Here is a 20,018-nt window from a genome sequence, read left to right as displayed (position 1 = left end):
AATTGATTCATTTCATTGCATGCTTACCAACATATAAATTGCAATGCAGTGGAACATTGTTATGGTGAACCTGCATATAATAGACTAATAGCGAAGTGAGACATCTATCCCAAGTCCGCTCCCATAGGTGTCCATGCATTTTTTCAGTGATATAAGGAAGAGGACTGTTATTAAGGAAGGGATCTTTACTATAATCCAGAAGGACACGAATGGTTGTTCCAGTGAAAAAAAGAAAGCAAAAGTACTAATAAAGAAAAATAACACACAAAAACTGACTTCCTGTTTATGACGGAGTAGAAAATGGTTGCACTGACCATGGTTTCAGCACACCGTTTCAGGAACTACGAAAATTCGTTTGTGCACTGACTGCCTTGTATTCAGTGTAGTTACCAGGCTTAAAAATTGTTTAAAAAATTTCACGGCCCCAAATCAATGTATTTGGTTTTCAAAAGTCACTACAATTTAACTTTCTCTCTGAAATGAAATAAATTTCATTCAAGTTAGTCCAGGGATTGTCTCAAAATAATTTGTGTTATTTGAATAGGCGACATTGGAGTAGGCCCTTAGCTAAAGCTTCATCTTAATAGAAAACTCTGACTGATGCATCATGTGTAATGAGAGAAACTACCACCCATGTCTTCCGTCACCTTGCACCATTTCTTGCATGTTCAGGATGGGTGATCTGCTGACAATTACTTTGACAGCAGGGCAGCATTTGATGGTTTCCGTTCCCAGTTTCTGCCCTGCCCGATCTTGTGGTTCATACTTTAGCTGCTGTGGTGCAAAGAAACGGCGTGTGTGGAGATGTGCTGAATGTGTGTCTTGTGTTCTCCTGCGTGCAGCGTGCGACATGAACGTGCACAAACGGTGCCAAGAGAGTGTGCCGAACCTTTGTGGCTGCGACCACACCGAACGGCGAGGGCGTATCCACCTCAAGGTTTCGGCAACCACTACGCGGCTCACCTGTGAAGGTGCGTTGCATGTTCATTACACCAGGCTACTCGATGCCCGTGTTTTTCGTGCTGCCTCTCGGCAGACATCAGGAATGCAGTGAGTGTCGCTTGCTATGCCCGCGAACGAACTTTTCTGACCATGAAGGGGAAATCTCTAGCTGCTTTTGTATGTACAGAATGATAAGCTGTACTGCATGTACAGTTATTCTCGATATTCTCAATACTGCCTCCGCGTACAGAGTATAGGAACTCCAAAAGTTACAACCACCTATGAACAGCAGCATATTCTATACCTAATTCAAATTCCGCCATGTTGACGAATTTCTCCGTGCTTGTGTTTTGAACCAATCAAAGCAGCCAAGATGGCGAATTCGGCAATATCGTGTAGGGTTGTGCAGATGTTAGCAACTTTCGAATAATTAATCGAATGTTGTCCTATTATAAACATAGGCCACTGCCATCACCTTCTGTGAGTAAAAATAAAAATGTTTGACTTCATATAAAAAAATTTGCTAATAGATTTTTTCATGAATTCTACAAAGATGTATTCAGTGTTGTCTTTTTCTTGTTACTTGACTGTATAGGTTTGTAGAGTTGTTTTTGTTTTGTGTTAATACATATATTATCGTTTCACATTCCTTATACCTATGAAGACAGCCTAGGTTGTATATAAAAATTAACTTGTCTTAAGTTTTGCTTATGAAGTGTTGCTTACCTATTTATAATAAGCTTGCGTGCCAAACTGTAGTCAGAGCAATAGCCTCCATGAGGCTGTTGAGCCTTTTGCTTTTGCTTAATTTTCAGTATATGCGCAGAAATAAAAAAAAAGAAAGCTATGGGGGTGAAGCTTCTGCACATTTGTTGCTGCACCAAGTAGTCGTTGGCTGGGCACTGTTGATGCTGTTCTTGCCTGTCAGTGTCTTTTTGTGAAGCAAAATGTCTTTGAGATGGTGATAGAAGTTGAACATTAATTTCTACGATCTTGCGTAGATTGTTTACTTTTGTGTACCTGAGCATTGTTTTGTCTAGTGAGACCTGGTGACCACTATTCTGGCTGATACAGGAGAATAGATGTTCATGCAGCCCACCTGGCACAGCACAGGTGTTGATTTTCGGTTGTTTCCTCCTTGTGTACTTATTTTGCCATATAATAGTTTCAAAATACTTTGATAACACAAACATGCATGCATAAGAATGGAACAGGCATGGAACAGGATACGAGTCGAATATTGTACACCAACTATATTCATATTCACATTCGAAAAGAAACTATTCGGTATTTTCGAACATTCGAAAGTAACTAAATATTTCACAGCAACCGACTGTTAAAGTTTGATTACTCTTCTCTATCTGCTAAACAATGTAGCGCAAATTATCAGAAGGGAAACGATGGCAAAAAAAGTTTTCGAAGCAATGCAGAAACTAAATGGGTAATGCAAGGTCCATTTTCAATATTGCGATCAAAGCCTACATCACCACCTGTGATTTTTGCTTGAGGTCTATCGTTTAGTGCTTGTGGCAGTCTCCTCATGTAGCAGCTTTATCTTTCGTACGTTCCAACCATTGATGTTTTCCTTGCAGCGGGTCCTTTTACATGTGTTTACGTTACACAAGTCCTTCAGCAGCTTTTATTTTCTTTTTTCCTCAACTCTGATCTTTTCGTAGCAGTTATGTATGTAGCGATTTTTGGAAAGCTAATTATACCGCAGCCAATCATTCTTAGAAAGCTTGTTTGCAACCAAGAAGTTGTTGAGAGGCTGTTTGTGCAGGTTTTTTAATGATAATTAGTGATTTTGTATGTAAAGCTGATCCTTTTTCCCTGGTAGTTCGCTTTCTTTTTTGCACTTGTCGGTACAGGCATGGTACGTAATTCTACCGAACTAAGTATTCCTGCTGTAAATATATGCTTCTGCCTCTTACTAGTATTCCTGTCAGAAAAAGTTGATATTCGCCTACCTGTAAACTTAGAACTTAATTTCTTCATCAGGTTGCCACGATTTCATAACGCACTGGTTCTAAGCTCTTAAACCAGAATGCATGCTTAAGAAAGCCTGATCTGGAAAGCATGTGTAGTTGTCTAACAAAACATGTCAGTGTGCCACCCTCCCTCAATTAAAAAAACGGAAGTTTCCAACAAGGCTGAACACTGCAAGAAACTTTTGCAGCTGCATTTGTTCAGGTGTGCAAATTGCAGTCTTAATTCTTTGCAGTAGTACAAATCACTTTACAAGCAGCCATTTAGATGTGAGATGGTATGCCTTCCAAGTCAAAAGAAGTTCAATGATGTATATATGCAAGCATGCAGATATGAAGGCGTTGTCAGACACCTATTTGTTTTTCATAAAAAGCCCACTAATTTCACTCTCTAGAAGCAGATAGTGGGCAAACACATTGTCGATTCTCTAACCTTGCAACACGAATATTTTTGGAGACAGTTTAAGCGTTTCTGTTGAGGCATTCAAAAGTTGAGGCAATAAGTGGCTAATTGAACTTAAGATTTTTATTGCTAACAGGCCTTTGAAGCAGCCACTGTGTTGTGAAATGGCCAGTCCAGGTCACACTTGTCCATTGTAATCCATGAATTTCTGAGTAGAATACCCCCTCCACCCCTGTCTGTGCAGTGCGGCAGGCACGCAACCTGATCCCGATGGACCCCAATGGCTTGTCGGACCCCTACGTCAAGCTCAAGCTGATTCCCGATATGGGTGACTCGGCCAAACGGAAGACAAAGACCATCAAGGCCTGCCTCAACCCCGAGTGGAATGAGACACTCGTCTTGTGAGACACTCACCTTTGATGCATGATCTGCAAGAGCAGTAGCAAGCATTGTCATAAACATCTTTGTCAGACTCTATTAATTGACTGCATCTACAAAAGGCCTTTCCCAAAGATCTCCAGTTGGCATTGCCTGCGTCAGCTGAAGCTATCCACTGCCTGCAAATTTTATAATTTCATCAGTCTGTCTAATCCTCTGCCACGCTCGACTGTGTTTTCCTTTCTCTGATACCCATTCTAATACTAGACAGTTTTAGTTTAGCGTGGTTACCGGAATAACGGTCGTACCGGAATAGAGGGATCGAAATGTGCATGCGCAGGACGCTGAACGATCCATACTGTTTACTGTTTGCACGCTATTTTTCAGTTAACGTTACCGTGTTAGCATGGTATACGTAGTTTACGTAAAACATGGAGGCGGTCCCGGTCGCCCGCTTCGAACTGAATTTGGCGTCGTTTTTGTAGAATTCACTTCGTTCGTAGCAAATGACTGCATAAACGGCTTTTGCTTAGTTTCATGCCGCTTCGCCGAGTGAGTGTTATGGCTAATCTTGAGGAATTTTCGAGATCGCTTTGCGTTTTGAGCGCGCCTAAGCCTAACAAGAAAGATTTTCTCCGAGATGCGAGCGCCACCTGTCGGTAAAGTCGGGCGATAGGCACGACGATGGCATATGGCCTCTGAGATGGGAACATTTCGGAGGCTACGGAATACAGCTTGTACTATACTTGTCTGTTTTGCTGCAGACCGGCGGACATGGGAAGTAAAAATACAACGCGCTCCTGGCTTCCATTGCACTGCCTCTCGCACTTTCCGGACGCACACACACATAGACTTAGGTGCCCTATGTATGCGAAATTCAAAGTGTAACGGAATAGCATCCCGCACGTAAACTATGCTATCATGCTATACTATAACTCTCTTTCTGCAAAGTTCGTTTGCGGAACGGTAATGCTATTTCCCTTAACCCCGCTATTACGCTAACGTCAAACTAGAACTGTACAGTAGAAACCCATTAGTACACTTCTTAAGCACTAGGAAACAAAATATATGATCCTGGAGAACGCAACGTCCCTTACCACTTGTAACAGCTCTAATTACTTGAAGTTGTATGAGAAGCCAGCACACAATATATTGAAAGCTTGCTCAGTAGAGCAGGTTATCACTGCATGACAATGAAATTGAATGTTAACAAACCCTTTTGGAGTGGTCCTAGCAGTGAATTGCACTCCATGAAAATTGTAATGTCTATCTGGCATTTGGGTCGAACCTCTAATGACGGCAGCCTCTACGAGCACTCGCAGTGCTTTTTCAGCTTCTGTGCAACCTTCTATATCGATCACACCATGTAATATATAGAACATTATCTGAGAGCATCTATGAACATAGGTGTGAGGATACCCTTGTGCCTTTGTCTAGCTGTTCGTAGCTTTTTATGTCATGAACCATATAGAGATTGGCGATCTCTATCCCACTTCCCAAAAAGTGGCGCGTGAGTAATCGGCTTGGGAAAAACATTTAGGTAGCAAGTATTGAGGGGCAGAAAGCTGGATGGGTATTTTTTCAGAATGGTCTACAATTTTCTCTTTGACGCTTTTGCTTTGAATATTAATATTTGAGCAGTTTATTTGCTAATAACTAATAATGTATTTAGGCAAAATAAAAAAATAGTATGACTTGTTCCATGTGACGGCAAACAACATTACCTTGGTTCTGTCCAGCTTTGTGGCACTTGCATATTTTCAAATTTTGGTGCAAGTTATGTGGAACATATCTAGATTTGGCGTGAAATTTATTTATTGTTTTTACCACCATAAGTTACACAGTCATGATGGCAGAATTAAATAAAATTGAAATGTAAGATGGAAATGTGAAATTTGAATGTGCTTTCTTGATGCCATCACCAATGGTTTCATGATGATGTAGTGCTGAATAACAAGCATTCAAGTTCACTTTATATTTTACAGCTTTCACGATGCAGTACATCTGACAGTGTAGAAAAATTTAGTTTTCACCTTGGTCTTATATGGCAGTGTAAATTTGCTGGAATCCTTTGGGTTATGTGTCGGGGTATGTTGAAAAGGAGAGGGGTGCGAAGGTTGAAGTGTGTGTGGAAATAACTATACAACCTTCAATAGTGCTAGTTGGTGAATGTGGAGCTATGAGTGCTGATTGAAGGACTGGTGAGACTCGTTGCGGTGGCTGAATGCATAGTACAGTTAAACTTTGGTATATTAAACATGGATACAATGAATTGGACATAACGAATGAAATGTAGAATTTGGTTGCCTCATTTATTTGAATTTATCTCAATGAGTATTTTAGTGCTATAATGAAACCAAATTAGGTGTAGGCGGGTGGTGTATTCATTAGGAAACGACCTTTAATGTTGACTACTATAACAATTAGGAAGAAATTGAAGCCTGTCTACTGATAAGTCTGTCTACTCTTGGCACCAGGTGTCGTGTCAGTGGTCACATCTCGCATGTCTTACGTAGCATGCCTATCTGTACAAATATAACCTGTTACAACTGCGTCCCACCATTTGACTCCTTCTCACTACATGAAAGCTGTCATCATGAGATGAGTAAAAGTTACAGAAAAACAAGCGAACAGAAAATAGAAGAGAACAGAAAAGAAATGTTACAAAACATGGCATACTTGTTTTTTCTCACAATTTTTTAATGTGAGAATTTTCGTGCTTTATTCGTGTTAGACTTAGATGAGTGTGTTGGCTGTAGGCAGTCGTTTAGCATCTGCATTGCACATGAACCACAGCTGAGAGGGGCACACAACCATTAGTCCTTGAAAGCCAATGAATTCTAGTTGGTTTGTACTGCATAATGTAAAACTTAAGAGGGCAAATGAAGCCATTTAGAAAACATAAACATGCAGGCATACGAGCACTTTTTTTTGCCATTTGGTTGAGACACTGTTATGTCTTGAAGCCCAAGTCCTCAGCTGCACTTATTTGTGATTTGCTTTTGCTTGTGTGCCCCAGCTTCTGGAATAAGTGTTGAGCGACAGGCACTTAGTGAACTGAGAGAATTCTACTGCATGCATCCTTTTTGCAAGGCACCGATGCAGTCGACTGCAATTAATTCGGCCCTGACAGGACCGATGAATGTGAACGAATTATCCGGTGGGTTGAATTAAAGATGTAGAAAAAACGCCAAAACTTGCCACTGATTCATTTGGCAATATTTGCCAGATTCTAACATGACCCCCGAATCGAATGTGCAACCGCCATCTGTGTGTCCAAAGTTCAAAAGTAAGTAGCAATGACATTAAAGCTCCTACAAAAAAAAGAGAGAGAGAGAAAAGGAGCAATCTAACGCACACCTGATTTTTAATTAAAAAACATGGGCAAGGGTCTAATATGTGTTGCATAATGGCAGCCATTTTCATAAAGTCAGCTTCACTGCAGGAATTTTAAGGGTAAGCTTCACCCCAATACACCCAGTTATGCGGTAAAGCATACCACCACCGCAAAGGTGGTTTCGGTACCTTGTCCGATTGCACTGTGCAGGCAATTTTCAGCCCAATTGTCTTGGGGGAAAAAAATGTGTGAGAATCAGGTATATACCACAATCAGACATTGTGAGCTATGGTTATTAGTTGGAAATCTTTCTAAGGCAGACCAAAAATAGGCTTTTTCAAATGGAAAGCAGGGGTGTTCAGTGCATTCACAGCCCCATAAGCTCCGCTGCAACAGACGCTGTCACTGAAGAGGTCGCTGAAGAGGTCACTGAAGAGGTCGCTGAAGGGGTCGCTGAAGGGGTCGCTGAAGGGGTCGCTGAAGGGGTCGCTGAAGGGGTCGCTGAAGGGGTCGCTGAAGGGGTCGCTGAAGGGGTCGCTGAAGGGGTCGCTGAAGGGGTCAGGCTCATGCATGCTCACTGGTCAAGTATGAATTATCCTGTGAACGTCAATTTTAGGATCAAAATAACGGAAGTTTGGGCCCATAGAAATGTATGGTCGCGGGCTCTCACCTTTGACGAGGATCTAATTAATCAGAGTCAAAATAGATTTATACTGTATTACATTTCCATTCAATGAAAGTGGTAAGCTCCCAGTCAGGATTTGGCAATACCTGCCTTATTCACTCCAACCCAATTTTATTCGTCTGTAAATTTCTTTCTCAGGATCAGGGTCTCCTGTGAGTAATTTACCAAGATAAATGTACTTTACAGACTCTAGAGGCTGACTGGTGATCCTGAATTCTTGTTCCCTTGCCAGGCTATTGAACATTACCTCTGTCTTTTGCATGTTCATCTTCAATCCCACTCTTACACTTTCTCGATGGAAGTCCTCAATCATTTGCTGTAATTCTTCCCCATTGTTGCTGAATAGGACAATGTCATCTGCAAACTAAAGGTTGCCGAGATATTCGCTGTTGATCCTCACTCCTAAGCCTTCCCACTCTAATAGCTTAAGTACCTTTCCTAAGCATGCAGTGAACAGCAATTGAGAGATTGTGTCTCCTTGTCTGACCCGTTTCTTGATAGGAAATTTTCTACTTGTAGATAAGCAAGGTAGATGTGGGATCTTTGTAGATATTTCCCAACATATTCACATATGCCTCCTGTGCTCATTGGTTATGCAGTGCCTCCATTAGTGCTGGTATATCTACTGAATCAAATGCCTTTTCATAATTTATGAAAGCCAGGTAGAGAGGTTGATTGTACTCTGTAGATTTCTTAATTGCCTGATTGATGGCATGGATGGGATCTATTGCAACATGACAATATTTCTTCCTGAAGTCAGCCTGTTCTCTTCGTTGATTTAAATCACATGCTGCCCTGATTCTATAGGCAATTATGTTGGTCAATATTTTATACAATTCTGAAAGCTAGCTCTCGTTGAAAACTGTACAACCATTGCATTCTACCGGTGCTAACATATGGCGCAGAAACTTCGAGGTTAACAAAGAAGCTCGAGAACAAGTTAAGAACCGCAGAAAGAGCAATGGAACGGAAAATGTTAGGCCTAACGTTAAGAGACGGGAAGGGAGCGGTGTGGATCAGGGGACAAAATGGAGTAGCTGATATTCTAGTTAACATTAAGAGAAAGAAATGGAGCTGGGTAGGCCATGTAATGGGTAGGGTATATAACCGGTAAGCCACTAGAGTTATAGGATACCAAGAGAAGTGCAGTCGAGGACGGGAGAAAGCTAGGTGGGGTGATGAAATGAGGAAATTTGCAGGCACAAGTTGGAAAAGGGCAGCACAAGATACAGGTAATTGGAGATCGCTGGGAGAGGCCTTCGTCCTGCAGTGGACATAAAGATAGGCTGATGATGATGATGACTGTATTGCTGCACAAAGCAGTAGCATCCTAGGGAACTGTTACTAACATTTGCACAGCACTGGTCTGCAACAGTAGTGTAATACTCAATATTGTTTGGCTGGCCAGACTAAGAGAGGTATGGCAAAAAGACTTGGCAATGTTTAACAAAGCAGTGTTGTCAATATCAGTCTTGTCTTCATTGTTGCTGATGTTCTACCGATAACTGCTTTGCAGAGTAAATTACTCACGTCTTCCAAAGTTGTCTAAGACTTGTCAATCTTATGTTTCTGTTCCCCTTCCACACATTGTATTATGTTTTCATTTTGTATTACCGGTCTATCGCATTTTTTTGGATTTTGTGCATCTGACTTCAGGTCTCAGGCTTAAGCTCCATGTTCTGATGGCGTAACCTATGATACCTCAGAAACTCGCACTTCTCATGTTAGAAGAATCGCCTACGTGGAGCTGGTGCTACAATCATCACACTTTCAGTGTTAACGACAGCCCAAGAAAACTTTGCCTTGTTCTGTATTGCCATTGTTTCTTTGGTTGCACGGCATTGGTGTCATCTTGTTTTTGTTTTTCTTCTGTGTGTCTCCTTTGCACTCTGCTCAACAAATCAGATTTTGACACCCCGCTGATGAGGCCTGCACTGTGGTTTTGGTTTTCTTCTCCAGGTTGATAGTGGTAAGGGCCTGCCATGATAGCCTAGAGGCTATGGTGTTGCGCTGCCAAGCTTGCGGTCGCGCGTTCGATACTAGCGATGGTGGGCGCATTTTGATAATGGTGAAATGTCAGAATGCTCGTTCACTTTGATCTAGGTGCACGTCAAAGAACCCCAGGTGGTCTAAATTAATCGGAAGTCCCCCACTACAGCATAACTCATAACAGAGCGCTTTAGCATGTATGTAAACATTTTACCGTTTACGGATTACTGGGTTACTGCAGCTGTGGACGGCTGTAGCAAAGCTTGTAGCGACATCTTGTGACGGTTACAGTGCTTTTGAAAAGTTTGTTCCTATTGAAACAAAATCATAAGAGGGCTGCACTTTAACAATTATGTCGGTACCAGTGCGTTACCCCAGCAGTTAAGTAGAATATGGTAGGTCACTGCAGTATTAGCTTTGTGTGCTCTGGTTAAACTGTGTGTCATGAGATGTCGCTACCAGCATTGTTGCTGGCATATACCTCTTCAGTAACCTGGTATTTCGCAAGTGCTAATACATTTATGGACAAGCTAAAGCTGTCTAATCAGACAGCGGTTTTGGTACGCAATGCCCTGGAATGTAATCGAATGATTTGATGGCACTGATGTGTGGTTGTTGCTTTCTTATCGCTGCAGCGACCTGAAACCCATCGACAAAGATCGGAGACTGCTTATCGAGCTGTGGGACTGGGACCGGACGTCGCGTAACGACTTCATGGGCTCCCTCTCGTTTGGCATCTCGGAGATTCTTAAGTCACCGGCCGAAGGCTGGTTCAAGCTTCTGACGGCTGAGGAGGGCGAATTCTACAATGTGCCCGTGCCACCGGAAAACCCGGCGCTCGCGCAGAGCACCACGCATCATCACCCGTCGAGGCCACGGCCGACACCGCAGGCCTCCTCGGACCTCATCCCTCACAACATGGGCAAGCAGGTGAGAAAGTCACATGGTTGTGGGACTTCTGCACTTTTGAATAGAGAGATGGCGGGGGCACAGGACCACATGTCCGCTGCGATGGCTTTGTGGCTATGGCATTCAGCTGCGAGGCATGAGGTGCCAGGTTTGATTCCCGTCTATGGCAGCGGTATTGCAATGTGAGTGGAGTGCAAAAACGCTTATGTACTTTAAGTTCACGTCTACTAAGGATGGCAAAAATAATGAAAAAAGAATGTGCAAAAAAAAGTGAATTTATTTTTTCGCATGCAATCAATTCGGTTGATCATATAAAGCAAGACCAAGAGAACAGTCTGTCAGAAAGACTACGTTGCTTAGACTGGACTGGACTGGAAAAACTTTATTTAGGTCCTGCAGGATGCGCTTAGCATGTAGCGAGCGCCTCCCACGTAGGGACTGACAGGGAATACCTGGCGGCTGCTTCGTGGGCCTGCTGGATGGCCCATTTCTGGTCGGCGAGAAGCAAGCCTCTGAGGGACTTATAAAGTTGCTTAGAAAATAATTTTCTTCCCACTGTAATGAAAGTGGGCTTCACTGCACACAGGTGGGCTTCGCTACATGTTCTGGCTGCATGTTCACAATTTCATTCTTTAACAGGCTTCTTGAGCTATCTGGGGTTTTTTACAACAAGCACAGAGCAACAGACGAGCTTAAACATTTTTGAGCGCTGTGTGAAAGATAAAAGAGCGCTGGACGAGTTCGGCTCATTGCTTGTGTACAGTAACCCCTTCTGTGCCATGCACAAGCTGCATTCATTCACGGATTTTTGGTGAAAACGGCCAAGGACAAGCTCACCTCGTTAGCGGTACTTTGCATTTTCTAGCAATACCACGGACAAGCCTAGCTTTGTCAATGTGCTTACTGGTGCTTTTTGTAGATGGCAGCACATAGTCCAAGGGACAGTACGAGCAGAAGCGAATTTATTAATTCTAAGGAGATAAACATGTTGGCAACTGGTGTCACTAAATATCATCTGGCCATTCTTGATCAGAATTTAGAGTACTAATATGCAGCAGGGAAGGGGTTAAAGAACCCTCAGGTGGTCAAAATTAATCTGGAACACTCCATTATGGCACTTCTCAGAGTCCAAGTGTTGCACTGGGACATTAAACCCCATCGGTTAATCTGTTTCGTGCACTGAAGGAACAGGGTTTGTCTAACTTACCTCATGTTCACAAAAAAAGCGCCCTGTTGTGCTGGTAGTAGGCATATATATATATATATATATATATATATATATATATATATATATATATATATATATATATAATCATGTTACGTCACAGACGCAGCTTTTCACCATGCTGGTCCTCCAGCATGGTGGCTAGGGTGACGTCAACTCAAGCCATCCATATCATTTAGTGTATACTGGTGCACGCATCAAGGAGTAAGGGTAAGGAACACACAAGGGAACATCTGTGCTCCGAAATACTCATTCCACCTGCACAACAAACACTTTGTGTGGATGAGACATACCAGCACATTGGAGCGTGAGGGCAGAGGCTTTCCTGCTTACAGCCGATGCGGAAACTGAACTTTACAAAAGAGCTAATGATGGTCTGTAAAAACTGTCGAACTGGCATGAATCTAATTGCCTTTGAGCAAACCTAGCTGAGAGTAACTGCATTGACTTTGCCGCAAAATGCACCCAAATAATTAACACTAAATCTTTAAACTTTAATACAGTATCTGTCACTTGCAAATAGTTACTGAGATGAAATTTTTAGTGGTTTCTCTTGACAGCCAAGTGCACTGGCATAAATACATCCACGAAACTGCACTATATACTACTACTGCAATATGCACGAGAAAATTCCAATACTTTATACACTACTTCATGTCTTCCTTTACATGCACTTCGGACTCTATATAATAACTGCGTGCATTTGCATATTATGTTCGTAATTACCATTTATGAACTTATGCACCCCAACACCTTATTGCACATTATTGTTGCACAAAATACTGTGCTGCGAGCTTTGCTCTACTTGAAAACAATGGATTTGGCTAGATTTGCTTACCCTATGCTTATCATTTTACCGGTAAAAGATTGTATTCATTATCATATTCTCGTTTTGCTTTACAAAATCCTGCATAAAATTACTTTATGCCCTTCAGTATATACGTATTACTTTTCGAATATTGCATATAAAACTACGATCAAAAACCCTGAACACGCTAGTCATCCCAAATGCCCATACTGACTATGGCTAATTTTTGTTTTCATATACTGCAGCATAGTTACAGAATAAATTATACTAACGGATCCAACGTTACAACAGCCATTTATCTCTTGCAAAACTAACCTTGGCTCTTTCGTGCTTCAAAATTTTTGAAGCAATGCAGAAACAATATATCATGCAAGGTTTGTGTTTGGTTTTGCAGTGGCAGCTAGCCCACAAGTCAACCTTTCAGTTTTGGTTGTATTTTATCATTTAGTACTTTTGGCAGTCTAGCCATGTAGCATTTATACCTTTTAAGCTACGACCAGGGACATTTTCTTTGCAACGAGCCCTTTTACATTTGCTCACAGCATACAAGTCATTCGACAGTTTAATTTTCCTTTGTTTTTCCACAACGTACTACCTTTTTTTCGCCAACCATTTTTTAATGTTTTTGGAAAGCTAGTTCTACAGTAGCAATTCATTCTGCCAAAGCTTGTTTGCGACTAGCCTTGAGGTATATTGAGAGGCTATTCGTGCTTTTTTTGAATGACAATCAGTGATGTTCTATTTAAAGTTGATGATTTGTCGCTGACATTTAGCTCTTTATTAAACATTAAAGTACAGGTGCAGTATCTAATTTTACTGAAATAAATATTCCTGCGCTAAATATATGCATGTGCATATGACTATTCGATATTTGCATTCAAAAAAGTTGGTATTCATACCACCTCTAGTGTATAGCAAACCTAGCCAGACACCAACTTGCCCAAGAACAAGTTCTTTTAGAGTACAGTTGAATTTTGATATGACACAGATAAAACGAAATAAACAAAGCAAATGTAATGTTTCTTGCTGATGTCAGCGTGTAACGAATGTATGCCTATAACCGACATCGAATGTATTGAAGTTATTATCACTTCTGACGTGACTTCGTGACAATGAGGTTTGACTGCACTTGTGTACATCACATGGTATGTACTAAAAAGTTTGTCACTGAAAGTGATTAGTGAGGAGCTTGATTAGGAATGCGTCCCCCGAGTTGAGCTGTCCTCTCTGCACAGGACGTCATCCGGGCATCCGACTTCAACTTCCTGCTCGTGCTGGGCAAGGGCAGCTTTGGCAAGGTCCTGCTGGCCGAGCGGCGAGGCACCGACGAGCTGTACGCTGTCAAGGTGCTCAAGAAGGATGTCATCATCCAGGACGATGACGTCGAATGTGCCATGGTTGAAAAGCGGGTGCTGGCGCTGGCAACCAAGCCCCCATTCCTCGTGCAGCTGCACTCGTGCTTCCAGACGATGGAACGACTCTACTTCGTCATGGAGTACGTCAACGGCGGGGACCTCATGTTTCAGATCCAGCAGTGCGGCAAGTTCAAGGAGCCCGTGGCCGTCTTCTACGCCGCCGAGATTGCCGTCGGACTCTTCTTCCTGCACTCGCGCTCTATTGTGTATCGCGACCTGAAGCTGGACAATGTCCTGCTAGACCAGGACGGGCACATCAAGATCGCCGACTTCGGCATGTGTAAGGAGGGCATCCAGGGGGACAAGACCACAAAGACTTTCTGCGGCACGCCTGACTACATCGCCCCCGAGGTGGGTCAAAAGGGCGAGTTTGGTGAGTTGGTATGCTAGCCATCGTAGGAACCAAATAGCATGAAGGAACAGACAACAAAAGAATCGGCCAGTATGGGCTTTGTACTCGCAACAAAAAATTCGGAATGCAAACTCACTTGTGCATACCGATCAGAAAAAGAAAGCGAGTGAGAAACTTGGTGAAAATGGATGCAAACCATAAAAACAAGAACTTGCAAGTCTGTATTATTTTGCATTTACCATATTCTTTTGCCATTTACGATGTACCATCTTCTTTAATCTACTGTACCCACTCCAAATCCATAAATGATAGTGAGTGTGAAAGTTCTGAACAGTTTTAACTTGTCTGGCTGTTAATTTCCATAGCTCCCATGTTCATTTGCAAGTTTCAATTTCCAAGCATTTCAGAGTATGAACTTTTTCATTACGCCACATAAGAGGGGGTTATTGAAGATTCATTGTCCTCTAAATGTCCTGCAAACCATCACATTGAAGTAGACAACTCCATTTTTGGATTTTGTGTACTGTCTATGTGCTCAGCTTATCTTGACCACGATGTAATGCACTGACTAAGCTTAAGTATAAGTCTCACTTGTGTATGTGTTCGTACACAGATCACCCGCCACTGTGGCTTAGCGGCTATGGTGTTGGGCTGCTAAACACAAGGTCACGTGTATCAAATCCCGACTGTGGCAGCCGCATTTCTACTGAGGCGAAATGCAAAAATGCCCATGTCTCGTGCATTGGGCGCGCAGTAAAAATTCCCTGGTGGTCAGTAAAGATTCCCCACTACGGCACGCCTCATAATGAAATCGTAGTATTGGCACGTAAGACCTCGGAATACATTCATTCATTCATTCGCACACAGATCATCCTGTACCAGCCGTACGGGAAGTCGGTGGACTGGTGGGCATACGGAGTGCTCCTGTACGAGATGCTGGTCGGGCAGCCACCCTTTGATGGTGAGGACGAAGAAGAACTGTTTGCCTCCATCACGGACCACAACGTCTCCTACCCCAAGGCGCTCTCCAAGGAAGCCAAGGAGGCCTGCAAAGGGGTCTGGACATATTTTCAAAGTTCTAGTTACCTGCTAATTAGCATTTTTTTTGCTTTGCTTCTAACTTCCTTCTTCTTTCTTGCTTCCTTTATTTTTCTTTCTTTATTATTATTATTTGTCTTTTTTTTGAGCTCTGGAAAAACACTATTTTCTTGCTTTTTCTTCCAAACACAATTTTAATATACAATCATTGACCAATTTTTTGGCCTCTGGATTTTTTGAACATGCCTGATAATTCAGATGCCTTTGCAAGCACCAACATGTACCCCAAAGAGCCAATGTGTTGGGGTGTCTCAAATTTTAGACGCTGACATCGTTCGCACTGAAGGAGTTATACCCTTGTTGGACTTTTTGCCATGACAGCAGATCCAGAACAGTATTAATTGAAGCTACCACTGCAGCCATTTTGATTATCTCGCAGCCTCGAAATAGCGCTCCGGCGTGCCAATATCGTGGCAGCCGCAGTAGTCGTGTTGTGCTGTCATTGGGCCTAGCTGCTTGGAGGGTCGGTATTAAGCTTCCTGCTGTTTGGTGCCATGTTCTTCATTTAAAGAGTTCGCCACTATCGGCAATGGCATTGACTCCGCCTTCGTCATCCTCGCCGATGGCACCGAAGAGTAGAAAACATGACAAGGGTCTAAAGCATTGCATATTATGGTTCCCAAAAGTCAGCTTCGCTGCAGTACAGTGTTGTTACGCGGTCAAGCATATGCAGTGTACTGCGTAGAAAGCATAGCAAGAGTGCAAAGGGGCCACTGTCATGGGGGACATGAAATGTGTTCCTTAATTATACATGCACGCATGCGCCATCTCCTGTCATAGTACGGGCCCTGAGACACTTGATAATTGTACTGGCGAGTTTTTAAAGTATTTCAGACTTGGCTGCAGCAATTTCAGCCCTTGAGAGCAGTTAAAAGCATGCATTCGTTTTTCCGGACTGCCCAATTTTACGGCCACTTTCGCGGTCCCTAGGAAGTTGGAAAAATCAGACGTTTGTTTATTTTTTTGTGCCTCACCTTCACCTACCTGTTTCACAGCGTGTGTGGCCTTGTGCCATGGGAAGCATACTGCACGATTCTAATAGGCGATAATCCAAACGCGCCGTCACGCCCTGCTGCAGGCAGCATGATGTGAACGTCATGTTTTAGTGGTGGCATCGTATACCGGCGTCAATCACCAGCTCAATTTTTTTTTCTCGTCATCGGCTTACTGTGTTACGGAATTGGAAAACAACAAAGCACATCTCGGTCCACTCTGGTCCCATCAGGTTGGTGCGCATAGGTGTCTTGTGCGGCAGTGATTCGCGGAACGCTTTGTATTCCGTAGAAGTTGACTATAGTTGAGTCTGCCAAATTTTTTAGTGACTTTCGTGTCATACGTTTGTCCAGTTAGTATGCTTTTTCTTGCATATTTTTTTCCCAGTATGTTTAAAGGAGGTTCTACTGTAGTTGCAATCTGTGAAACGAACAGAACAAATCATGAACAAGAGTAATAATGCCTATAATACTCAAATATGCATAAAACAAATAAGCAGGAGCATAGAGGTGATAATACAAAAGTAGATGTATGTGATAAGATTAGAAATAAACGATGCATAAAATTAAAATGCGTCTAGCCGTTCCCTGTTGTTCACCAGCCACTCAGCTCACCCAGCTTGGTCTACCTGCTGCGCAGTTTCTGACCAAGAACCCGGCACGGCGTCTGGGTTGTGGATCATCGGGCGAGGAGGATGTGCGGACACACCCATTCTTCCGTCGCATCGACTGGGACAAGATTGAGAACCGCGAGGTGCAGCCACCGTTCAAGCCCCGCATTGTGAGTACTGCCTGCATCTGCCCGCTTCAGCAGTTCTTTCCCAACACAGAGCCGCTTGGCCCGTATTCTCAATCGATCGTTTTTGGGGACTTTTGCTTGATGTGGCGTTCAGTGCAGTGCCACGCTGGAGCAATGAGCAACCTGCCCTCTGGCTTAGCCAATCAGTGTTCACTGAAAGGGATCGGTTAAGAATACAGCCCAGGCGAGAGCACCAGTCACCCAATGTGTCCCCATAATACACCGCCCACAGCCCCCCCGAGATGACTGTGGGCAAGTCTTGCGTCCTCTTGTCGTCTGGCACATGGCACTGTTAGAGGCCACACTCAGCTAACTAACGTTCACATTTTCATATGTCGCAGATGAAGTCTTTAAGAGTAAAGTGACTGGTGTTGCATGCTAAATGTATATGTTAAAGAGGGGCTGAAATGCTGACTAGGTCTTTAGATGTGACATGCACTGTACTCGCAACATCCATGAAAGTACAGCCTCAATCACATCTGCCTAGAGCACACGTTGGTGATGCCTACTGGAATCTGCTGGGCAACTAGCTTGTACATGCAGACATGACTCGCTCGGTTCACTGTACGTGCAAGCTCTATGAGAAGCTGTTTAAAACTGAACCACTTGTAAACATGTGAAACTCGCCACTGCAAGCGGGAACACTGTAGTAGCCAGGTTGGCTAGATGAATTTAGGTAAACAAGTGACATGTTCTCAAAACAGGCCCAGATAAGCAGCATGAGCGGTGCTAAAGCATTCAAAAATGAGCAGAACGTCTTCAACAACAAATCTTTTCACTGTCTAGCTTCTTATGCCAAAAATACAGTTCGAACATTTTTCAGAATCAATTTGGTAGGTGGCTAAATATCTGAAAAAGCATAGATGGCAATAGATAAAAAAATTATTTGGTATCTTTGATCTCAACAATATCTCGGCTAAGCAATCACTGGTAGAATGAAACTTGGGTAATGAAAAGAAACTTAGAAATCAAAGAATAATAACCAAACTCTTTTTCGGCGAAGAAGCTTGAATTCCAACAACTACAGAAAATTGGGACATGTGACTGAAGAATTTTGCACGTGACTCGGCGAACTCAACATGCCCCAAATTTTTTAAACTCTGCTTTTGTTTAAGTGGCACTAATCACCCTGTCAATAGAAATATGTGTGTGAAGAACTGTGATTGGGGCTGTGTAATTGCTCTCAGAGGCCCTCTGACTCAAAGGAGCCTTTGTGCTGCTGCAGTTTGATGTTGCCATCTTGATGTTTTCACTGCGTGTTCACACCTCAAATAGGGAGCAAAGAGGAGAGCATATTGTGTACTTGTGCATATCGGGCACCTGGGTGCACTTGTCTGCATGGCAATGCATATACAAAAAAAGGTACCGTGGACATAGCAGTGTCAGCGTTCGTTGGAGTTGTCCTCGAAGCTGTTACTACCACGCAGGACACACACTCATTCTGTTTCAGCTCATGGTAAAACTGTAGTGCGCACAAAAAACGAAGGACACAGGTAGTTGACAAACAAGCGCTGCAAACAAGCCTACAAACTACCTGTGTCCTTCATTCTTTGTGCTTGCTAGAGTTTTATGAATAATTGCCAACTTGACCAGGTTTCAGTTCTGCTGTTTCAGCTCAAATGATAATTCTCGAAGAAGATTGCATCAACACGCACACTCTAGACACTACAACGATGTGGTTGGAGCCACAGCTAAGTTAAATGCACTTTATAGGTGGACATTATGTCAAGCTAAGCTGGTCCAGCTTAGTGCTTCAAAATGTGCATACACTAAGTGTTGGCTTTCCATAGAGTGGAGCTCTTGGAAAACAAGTGTTTAAATGGAATGACAGAGAGAACAACGGGATGTCTTGTTGTCCTTGCTCTCATTCTGTTTCGATGCTGTTTCCTACCATTTGCTATGCAGAAACCAACCCAGGTATGCAGCATTTTGAATAGAAATTTTGTGATCGAGAAAGTGATGCGAATCTGAAGCAAATTTGACCCGTTTCACATTTCCGTAAGAACGCGATAGATCACTGCACAGTGCAGAATTCCTGTGCTGCATTGACAAAACATGCCAGACATCTTTGAGAGGTTTTTGATGGAGATTTTCTCAGCGAGTAATATATTTTTGGGTGAAAAACAGATGCCAAGGTATTTTAAGGGTGCTAATGATTTTCTGTAGCCAGGCTTAGGGCTTGCTTTCAGTGGCTCTTTAATCTTCGACAGCAAACTGAACTACAGTGAAATCTCGTTGATACGATCTTCATGGGAACCGGAAAATAAAGCGCATCATCCAACGTATTATCCAATCAACTCATATTATCAGGAAAAGAAAAAAACGTATTATCTCGAAAAACGCATTATGCAGAATCGTATCGAGATTCCACTCTAGTAGTTTTGGGCAAGGTTATTGCAACATCATCTCCTCTCATGTTAAGGTGGATTGTTAAAGGTACAGGGCTGTGTTACTGCCTTTCATGGGAAGGATGTGCTTACTATTCTACCTTTGGTGGCTTGTGGCTCATGGCTTTCCGTGTGGGGACATGGCTTACTGCTTGTGTTCCTTGCTCTAGCAGTAATGAAGCGAACTCTAATGGCTTCTGTATGGCCGGTCATGTCTTGCTCTCGAAGTATCAATGCAAGGTCACACAAGGACATCAAAAAGACAGCTACTGGCTGTATTGTCACCTTTACCTGTTTTTCCTTGCTTGTACATA

General features: G+C 42.8%; 1 protein-coding gene across 18 annotated transcripts in view; it reads left to right on the top strand.

The window, feature by feature from the left end:
• Nucleotides 1-20,018, top strand: part of LOC119453741 (protein kinase C, brain isozyme) — a 295,662-nt gene that overhangs the window by 112,979 nt on the left and 162,665 nt on the right. For 3 of the 18 annotated variants that reach the window (XM_049668401.1, XM_037715804.2, XM_049668400.1), the window contains exons 5-10: nt 843-971; nt 3,575-3,731; nt 10,355-10,649; nt 13,897-14,427; nt 15,296-15,484; nt 17,159-17,299. The exons of 6 other annotated variants lie outside the window; for them this stretch is intronic. In XM_049668401.1, the coding sequence (XP_049524358.1) occupies nt 843-971; nt 3,575-3,731; nt 10,355-10,649; nt 13,897-14,427; nt 15,296-15,484; nt 17,159-17,299 (1,442 nt within the window). Of the gene's footprint in view, nt 1-842; nt 972-3,574; nt 3,732-10,354; nt 10,650-13,896; nt 14,450-15,295; nt 15,485-17,158; nt 17,300-20,018 lie in introns of those variants that run through there. 9 more of the 18 variants (XR_007467277.1, XM_049668394.1, XR_005192415.2 and 6 more) reach the window with 8 other exon arrangements.

Source organism: Dermacentor silvarum, chromosome 5, assembly GCF_013339745.2.
Source record: "Dermacentor silvarum isolate Dsil-2018 chromosome 5, BIME_Dsil_1.4, whole genome shotgun sequence".
In the NCBI taxonomy this organism is placed as follows: domain Eukaryota; kingdom Metazoa; phylum Arthropoda; class Arachnida; order Ixodida; family Ixodidae; genus Dermacentor; species Dermacentor silvarum.
The sequence above is the reverse complement of the archived record's forward strand: the minus strand, read 5'-3'. Positions and strand labels throughout refer to the sequence as shown.